At 43.3% G+C, this 9573-nt stretch overlaps 1 protein-coding gene across 4 annotated transcripts; it reads left to right on the forward strand.

Moving 5' to 3' along the window:
• Positions 1-436: 436 nt before the first annotated feature.
• Positions 437-8174, forward strand: LOC119327816. 4 transcript variants are annotated; one of them, XM_037600901.1, is made up of 9 exons: positions 437-696; positions 1613-1870; positions 2242-2313; positions 2748-2849; positions 3334-4266; positions 5361-5618; positions 6285-7189; positions 7285-7802; positions 7888-8174. In XM_037600901.1, exons 1-8 carry the CDS (start codon positions 558-560, stop codon positions 7768-7770), a joined length of 3153 nt encoding a protein of 1050 aa, XP_037456798.1. In that variant the 5' UTR covers positions 437-557; the 3' UTR covers positions 7771-7802; positions 7888-8174. The 4 variants fall into 4 exon arrangements, with proteins under 4 accessions (XP_037456798.1, XP_037456797.1, XP_037456800.1 ...); XM_037600900.1 differs by having other exon boundaries at positions 438-696; positions 6258-7189; XM_037600903.1 differs by lacking the exon at positions 2748-2849 and having other exon boundaries at positions 438-696; positions 6258-7189.
• The last annotated feature ends 1399 nt before the right edge of the window (positions 8175-9573 follow it).

A 9573-nucleotide genomic window follows, 5' to 3' on the forward strand; every position in this document is an offset into this window, starting at 1 on the left:
TTCTCTCCCAACCAAATCTGGCCACCTCAGCTTCTTCGTAGGTTATGTAGAAAAAATTACGTAGATGTAGCAAAGCTCCGGAACGGCAGCAGATCCAAACAGTACATGTGCACTACACTCTTTTTGTAATTTTGACCGATTTGAGTGGAGTGGAATGGTGTTCAAAAAAAGATTTCAGTGGAATGTATACTTACAGTACTGTTTTTTTTTAGCGAAGCAACACACCCCCTCCCAAAAAAAAAGGTTTGGGCCTTGTCCTGCCAAGCGGACGGGGTGCAGGCTTATTCTCTGCCTGGGCCAAAACTGAATGGGCCGTAGCAGCTACCGCACCGCCTAATTTTTCTCTCAATCAAAAAAAGTTCAGTGCGGGTGTCCTAACAAAGAAAAAAAAAGTTGTAAAAAACACAAAGAAAAAAGAACTAGTTCAGTCAGTGCGGAGCTCTGCTCTGGTCGTCTTCATCCCCCGCCGGCCGATCCCCATCCCATCCCCGGTCTCCCGCCGTCCGTCGCTAAGCGGCGGAGCGGCCGGCCGGGGCGGTGGGCTATCCTGTTCTGCCATGGCGCCGGAGACGAGGAGCAGGAGGACGAGGGACCCGCGCGCATCGGAGACCGCGCCGCCGCCGCCGCCGCCGGTGCAGCGCCCTCGGCTCACGCGCGCCGGAAGCAGGGGGGACGCGCCGACCCGCCGCCGCTCCGGTAAGCACAACACACTCTCTAGTTCCGCATGGCCGATTAGATTAACTGGAGACCTGTAGCTGTGCAGTAACAGAGGTTAGGTGTGTAGGGTTCCAGGGGGGAGTAATCAGGAGATAATAAAATTAATTAGTACAAGTGCTCTTCTCCTACTCCAGTGATGCTTCTTTTATTTGTTTTTCAAGCTAGAAACATGAAATCTCCTACTTGGGGGAAGTCATGGCCAAAGTGATTTATCGCTATTCCATTTCCCAGAAAAATCGCTTGCAGTTAGATTATATACATTCTGCTAAGGCCCCCCTGCTTGAAGCTGCAGATGAATCTTCAAATTAAGATATGGATATGAGAAGTCTTACTACTTGGTAGCATTCTAAAAAAAAAAAAGTCTTGCTTGGTAGCCTACTACTGAAACTAGATGGAAGACAACAACCTTATAGCCATCAGCAAGCCCAACTGATTGCTGGCTCTCCCAGCTGCAACACCTGCAGAGCTTTTTTATATGGTTATAACCCAGCCGTAGATAACCAACCCAAGAGCAATCCAGTCCCATAAAAGGGACATTTTAATACATGGCTGGAACTTCTGATGCGTATAGCAAGTATCAAAGAGCCATCGAGGAAGTTTCATTTTCTCCGGCAGTGTGGTTGGTGGTGCTTATAGCATCAAGGAGGGGTCATATGTATGGATGAATATGCAGTGGTATTTATGGCATTAAGTCAAGCCCTTGTGTCAGACGGAATTTGCAGGGCATGTAAGGTCGACTGGTTTGTGCTTTTTATTGTTGTAAGTGATAAGTGATAATGCTCCCGAGTCAGTTGAGAACCTGGACTCTATATTTTCTTTAAGCTGTCAAAGTTTCATGATATATATTCGGAAGTCTATGTTCTACTGAAATGCCCAATTGATGGTGTTTCAACAGGTCAGGTTAATGAGGATGTCGTGAGCAGATTCCCGCATTTGGAAAGTTCGGTACAAAATGATGTTACACAGTTAAAGGAGGCGACTGGAGAGGACGAGGGGGGCGCGCACATCCAAGACCTTGTTGTCGTCGTTCCGCGGATGACGAGGAGGAGGGCGAGGGAGGCATGTGCATCGGAGACCGCATTGCCATCGTTGCAGCGCGCTCGACTCACGCGTGGCGGAAGCAGGGGGGAGGCGCCGACCAGTGGCCGCTCCGGTAAGTGGAAGACTGTACTACCACCGTAAATCTTTTTAGTCATGCATCGCTTTGTTAGTAGTAATCACCAGATAGATTACCTAGAGACCTGTAGCTGTACAGAGATAGAGGTGCAGGCATATATGTCTAGGGTTACAGGGTGACAAAAAACCAACTCACATGTATGATATATATATCCTTCTGATTTTAAGATGACCCAAGTGATTTAACACTCTTTTCTGGAAAATATCTTATTACTAGATTGTTTAGTTTGTGCTTATGTTCTACTGCTTGAAGCTGTAGATAAATCTTCGAATAAAGCTGTCAAATTGTCATGATATATTAAGAAGTATATGTTCTGCTGAAATGCCCAATTGATGGTGTTTCAACAGGTAAGGTTAATGAGGATGTCGAGAGCAGATTCCAGCATTTGGCAAACAGAGCCATGGAGGCATCGCTGGATTGTAAGTCCCCCCTAATTGGTACTTTTGGTCAAAAGGGCTATCATAACTGCTGCTAGTTATTTCCTCATCAGTTATCCAGAAATTCTCTTACAATGAGATTATCTAGTTCGTGATTAGGTCCCACTGCTTGAAGCTGTAGATACATCTTCAAATAAAAATATGGACATTACAAGTCTTAGTTTAGCCTACTACTGAAACTAGATGGAATAACATCCTTATAGCCCAAAGTCCAACTGATTGCTATCTCTCCCAGCTGTGACACCTGCAAAGCATTATATGGTCAAGCCATAGATAACCTAACAACAATCCAATCCCATAAAAGGTTTTTTTTAATTCTAGCTGTAGATAAATCTTCGAATAAAGCTGTCAAATTGTCATGATATATTCAGAAGTATGTGTTCTGCTGAAATGCCCAATTGATGGTGTTTCAACAGGTAAGGTTAATGAGGATGCCGAGAGCAGATTCCAGCATTTGGCAAGTTCACTACAAAATGATGGTATGCAGTTAAACAGAGCCATGGAGGCATCGCTGGATTGTAAGTCCCCCCTAATTGGTACTTTTGGTCAAAAGGCCTATCATAACTGCTGCTAGTTATTTCCTCATGAGTTATCCAGAAATTCTCTTACAATGAGATTATCTAGTTCGTGATTAGGTCCCACTGCTTGAAGCTGTAGATAAATCTTCAGATAAAGATATGGACATGACAAGTCTTAGTATCCTACTAGTGAAACTAGATGGAATAACATCCTTATAGCCCAAAGTCCAACTGATTGCTATCTCTCCCAGCTGTGACACCTGCAGAGCATTATATGGTCAAGCCATAGATAATGTAACAACAATCCAATCCCATAAAAGGGTTTTTTTAATTCTAGTTCATAGGTAATTAGTTCCTAGCAAATATTTAGTTCCTAGAAATTCTTAGTAATTATAAATTCATAGATATTTTTTAGTAATTCTATACCATTTTTATATGTAGTTACAGTTTATGTAGCTTAATTCTTTTATTTGACAATGTGTAGATATGTCTGGAAACAACTACGCCGCAGCCTCTTCTTCGCAGATGCTAAACGTGGGTGATGAAGCTGTGGAACTGTCGTCACGTCATGACGGTCCCAACATCTTGGGCACATACAAGGATGGGCAGAACAACTACACATCCACTGGTCATGACGAGTCCGGCACCGCCACAAATCCTGAAGATGCGACCGATCGCGATGAAGGGACCGGCCAAGGGGACCAGGCAGCTGGACAACCCAAAAGGCAACGTAAGCCTAGGCGCCGAAACATGCTCGGCACTAATAGGATTGTTATCAACCGAGTGTCTGAGGAGGGTCTACCTGTTAGTCCCAAGAAGGCCGAACAAGGTTACAGGAATGCCCTAGGCTGCATCCTTCGCGAAACTGTGAGCATTAATGAAACCAATCTCAGGTCGAAAGCGAACGAGAATTTGCGAGCGCTCCTCATATCGAAGCTGCACACTCATTACAAGTTCCCGGATGAGTCCCTAGACGAGACCACTCCGGTAAATAACAGAGCCCTCTGCAAGTGGTCCAAGCTTTTGAGTAGTTGGAAATCCAAGGCCAAAAGCGAATACCTTAAGAAAGATTACGAAACTGAGATAAAAAAGATCTGGCCTTTGGTTTCCGAGGAGGACTGGAACCTGTTCAAGCAGCACTGTGAGACCCCTGAAGTCAAGGAGATGGAAAAATGGGGAAAGGATATGTGGGCTAAGAGCATTGGTAACCGCACCCTTGGCAGCCGTGGTTACCCAGGGAAGAAGCCAAAGTGGGACAAGCAGGACACTGAGTTCGGTGCAGCTGGCAACTATCCTGTCATGGTGCCAGAGACGAGTAGGAGGGTGCACGCATCGGAGACCGCGTTGCCCTCGGCGCAGCACCCTCGACTCACGCGCGCTGGAAGCAGGGTGGATGCGCCGACCAGTGGCCGCTCCGGTAAGTACAAGACTCTCTAGTTCTACATCGGTAGTTAACCGCCGAGTAGATTAACTAAGACTTGTAGCTGCGCAGTAATAGGGTTACAGGGCGCTGGAACAGGGGGGAGTAATAAGGAGATTTTTTTTATCTCCTACTTCAGCGTCACTTTTTTGATTTGTTTTCTAAGCTGGAAACCCAGTTCCCATGTATGATATATCCTTCTGGTTTACCAATCTTTATTTCTTCAATGGTTTCCCTCTTTTTTATGTTTTTTCTTTGTTTTTCTCCGGTTTTATAGTTTTTCAAGTTTTATAGGGTTTTATTTATTTAGTTATTCTTTGCTTTTTTCTGTTTCTTTTTTCTTTGTTATAAATTTTATATTATTTTTTTAACTGGTTTTCTTTCGTTCTTCGTTATACTTTTTTTATTTTTTGCTTTTCTGTCGATTTTCATCTTTTTTTTTCAAGACATGTTAACTTTTTCCCAGTTTACAATATTTTGTATACATTAGAAACATTTTTGAAATACATTATTAACATTTTCTGAAAACATACATTTTTGGTTGTCTACTTCTTTAGAATATTGATGTCTTCTTTTTTTCCATGCACATATTACGTTTTTGGGTATATATCTAATAAATTTTTCTTATATAGAAAATTTGTGAATACATGATTAACATTTTTAGTACATGATTAACATTTTTCCACTGCTTGAAGCTGTAGATAGTTCTTCGAATAAAGGTATGAATAACCCAAGAGCAATCCAATCCCATAAAGGGGCATTTTTATACATGGTTGGAACTACTGATGCGTATAATAAAGTATGGAAGAGGTATTGAGGAAGTTACATATTCTCTGGCAGTGTAGTTAGTGGTGCTTATAGCATCAAGCAGGGGTCCTATGTATGAATATGCAGTGGTATTTAACTATTTATATCATTAAGTGAAGCCTTGGGCATGTAAGGTCGACTTGTCTGTGCTTTTTGTAAGTGATAGTGCTCCCGAGTCGGTTGAAAACGTGGACTCTAGATTTTCTTTAAGCTGACAAATTTTCATGATCTATATTCAGAAGTATATGTTCTACTGAAATGCCCAATTGATGGTGTTTCTACAGGTCAGGTTAATGAGGATGTCGAGAGCAGATTCCAGCATTTGGCAGGTTCAGTACAAAATGATGTTATGCAGTTAAAGGCAGCGACCGGAGAGGACGAGGGAGGTGTGCACGTCCAAGACCTTGTTGTCGTCGTTCCACGAATGACGAGGAGGAGGGCGAGGGAGGCATGCGCACCGGAGACTGCGTTGCCGTCGTTGCAGCGCACTCGACTCACACGCGGTGGAAGCAGGGGGGAGGCCCCGACCAATGGCCGCTCCGGTAAGTGGAAGACTGTACTACCACTGTAAATAAATCTTTTTAGTCCCGCATCGCGTCGGTAGTAGTAATCACCAAATAGATTACCTAGAGACCTGTAGCTGTACACTGGTAGAGGTGTAGGGTTACAGGGTGACAAAAAACCAACTCACATGGAGGCATCACTGGATTGTAAGTCCCCCCTAATTCGTACTTTTGGTGAAAAGGGCCATCATAACTGCTGCTAGTTATTTTCTCAGGAGTTATCCAAAAAAAATTCTTACAATGAGATTATCTAGTTGGTGATTAGATCCCACTGCTTGAAGTTGTAGATAAATCTGCAACTAAATAAATGGACATGACAAGTCTTAGTAGCCTGCTGAAATAGATGGAATAACATCCTTATAGCCCAAAGCCCAACTGATTGCTATCTGTCCCAGCTGCGACACCTGCAGAACATTATATGGTTATAAGCCATTGATAACCCAAGAAGAATCGAATCCCATAACAGGGGGATTTTTAATTCTAGTTCCTAGCAAATATTTCGTTCATAGAAATTTTCAGTAATTATAGATTTTATAGATATTGTTTTAGTAATTCTATAGCATTTTTATATGTAGTTACATTTTGTGTAGCTTAATTCTTTTATTTGACAATTTACAGATATTTCTGGAAACGACTCCGCTGCAGCCTGTTCTTCGCGGACGATAAGCGCGGGTGATGAAGCTGTAGAACCGTCATCACGTCATGGCGGCCCCGACGCCTTGGGCACATACACAGATGGGCAGGACGACTACACATCCACTGTTCATGATGAGTCCGGCACCGCCACAAATCCTGAAGATGCGACCGATCGCGACGAAGGGACCGGCCAAGGGGACCAGGCAGCTGGACAACCTAAAAAGCAACGCAAACCTAGGCGCCCAAACATGCTTGGCACCGATAGGATTGTTATCAACCGAGTGTCTGAGGCTGGTCTACCTCTTAGTCCCAAGAAGGCTGAACAAGGTTACAGTAATGGCCTAGGCTGCATCCTTCGCGAAACCGTGAGCATTAATGAAACCAATCTCAGGTCGAAAGCCAATGAGAATTTGCGAGCACTCCTCATATCGAAGCTGCACACTCATTACAAGTTCCCGGATGAGTCCCTAGACGAGACCACTCCGGTAAATAACACAGCCCTCTGCAAGTGGACCAAGCTTTTGAGTAGTTGGAAATCCAAAGCCAAAAGCGAATACCTTGAGAAAGATTACGAAACCGAGATAAAAAAGAAGTGGCCTTCGGTTTCTGAGGAGGACTGGAACCTGTTCAAGCAGCACTGCGAGACCCCTGAAGTCAAGGAGATGGAGAAATGGGGGAAGGAAATGCGGGCAAGGAACATTGGTCACCACACCCTTGGAAGCCGTGGTTACCCAGGGAAGAAGCCGAAGTGGGACAAGCAGGACGCTGAGTTTGCTGCAGCAGGCATACCAAACCCCTTCAAGGAATTTGAAAACCCGCGTGAAAATGATTACATCAGGGGCCGGTGCAAATACGATGAAGAGACTAAGACATGGGTATTGGACGAGAAAACGGCGAAAGTCAAGGAACTCCTGGTAATTGATTAACCTGCTTATTTTTTGTTATACTAATTAAGTATAGATTTCTTTCCAAGTAGTCACATTTCTAAACTGTCACCTCCGTATTGTAGAGGCAGTATCATGTGGAATCTCAAAGCTCCCAGGAGTCGGAGTCCTCGGCAAGGTGGGACGACCCTCTGAACAGGTCGATCAACGTGGTGCTCGGCAAGGACCCGAAAACGAGGCCGGCTTATGGTCGTGTGAACGGCGTCGGGCTGAATGAAAAATGGGACACGCATTATCCCGAAGACCGCGAGCTTGCGAGGCAGAGAAGGAGAGCCGGCCGAGCTAGTTTTGAATCCAGATTGGCTGGAATGAGAGAAGAACTTAAAGAAGAAATGAGAGAGGAAGTCGAGGTGAAAGCCAAAGCCATGGCGACAGCACAAGTCATGGAAATGTGGCCCGATCTAATTGAGGCCGTCAAGCGAAGTTTAGCATCGGGGCAAACAGCGCCACCATCATCCTCTGTCACGTTGGCGCCAGCCAATGTCATTTTGGAGAAAGAGCCGCGTCCTGGTGCACATCATAGCAGCCGCTCTGCCCCTTTCATGGGCTAGAGATCGTCGCTGGCTGATGTCGAGCCCTAACGGTAAGCGTTGCTGGCTGAACGAATACCTTCTTCCATGGTTCGTTGTTCAGATCTCTAACATCACCGATGCGTACATGTTTCGCAGGAAGACACTGCGCGCACTCTCCTCGCCAGGGTGAAGGACCAAACGGCACGATGCTGAACCTAATGAGTTTGATGCAAGTTTGGATTTTCATCTTCTTCATACTTTGTGTGGAATACTGCTATGTTACATTGGCTGCTAGGGCTCATTATTATGTTTGTGTCCATCCTTTATTGAGAGAGGACTCCCTAGTTTGTATGTACCTTTTGTGCCTGGAGAAGTATCTATAATGACCTTTGAATAAACTGAATTTCGAACATGCACTTCTAACAAGAATCCCTTTATACATACATCTAGCAAAGATCTGGTAATTGTCAATAGCAACTTGCTTGTTTTCCTCTTTTTTACTGCACAACCTCTTTTAAGAGTGCAATTTTTCTTATTTCTCATTTCTTTTATTACACAATCTCTTCAGTTTTGTGACTTGTTACACTTGTATTTTCTGGTGGCTTAGTTGTGACTTGTTATAATTTGCATTTCGGTTTGCAATTTTAAGCAGTTGATGCCTTGGTGGAATAGATACCAAAGAATCTTGAAACTAGTCATAATAAAATTACAGTAAAATGGAAATCTGAATATGCATCTGTGTGTCTAACAAGACTCCTTCAGTACACATAATACTATTTTAGTAGCATGTTTTGGGAATTGTCTTTATTTATTTATTGCAGAAGCTTTTGATTTTTGAGCATGTGTTTCTCCCAGGGTGTTTGTTCTTGCTGCATATGGCCAGCTAATAGCATGATTTAGCTTGCATACCGAGTGCTTTAACTGATATTTTCGCACCTAGCTCTTTTGGTGGCTTGTCAGTGACTTGGTATACTTGTGTTCAGTTCCCGATATTAGGCGGTTGGTACCTTGATGGACTAGTTATATGAAATTGGTTGTTATTTTTTCCGCATCTCTCATGCTTATACTGTAGGGGTAAAGTCCATGCCCTGTTAGCAATGCATTGCAAGAATTGTTTTCTTTTGTCTGTTTCCTGAAATAGTGTTTTATAATAAAACCGTTCCTGGTGTTCCGTAACACAGAGCATCGTGTGGTCATGCAGCTAAATTTGTTATTACTCCCTCCGTTCCTAAATATTTGTCTTTTTAGAGATTTCAAATGAACTACCACATACGGATGTATATAGACATATTTTAGAGTGTAGATTCACTCATTTTGCTCCGTATGTAGTTACTTGTTGAAATCTCTAGAAAGACAAATATTTAGGAACGGAGGAAGTAGTTTGTAGGTTGTAGAATCAGCAACTCGTAGTTGAATTGATTAGAGTTGGCCCCAAGGACGCTACTTGTGTCCATTTCATTTTCCCCTATCCACAGAAACTTGTAGAATACTACCTGAATTTTACTCGGATATCAGATTCAAATTGGATCATGTACAACGAAATCTTTCTCAGGATCACCATACAAACTAAACTGCAATCAACAATCACACTCACGGGGGTAGGCTACATTTAGTTGCTTTTTCTCTCCTGTTTTTATTACTCCCTAGTTCTAACAAGAATCCCTTTATTAATTAGGATAATTGCAAGTACATGCCGGTCCGAAAATTTTGAATGAAACATTGAATTTAAAACATTTTAGCTTCACAAGATATATGCAAGTTTTAGCACATAAGTTCACAACCGGGCTTCCTAGTTCAAGTGGTAAGCCCACCCTCTCCTTGTGCATAAGGTCTTGAGTTTGA

Source organism: Triticum dicoccoides, chromosome 7A (genome assembly GCF_002162155.2).
Source record: "Triticum dicoccoides isolate Atlit2015 ecotype Zavitan chromosome 7A, WEW_v2.0, whole genome shotgun sequence".
NCBI classification, from domain to species: domain Eukaryota; kingdom Viridiplantae; phylum Streptophyta; class Magnoliopsida; order Poales; family Poaceae; genus Triticum; species Triticum dicoccoides.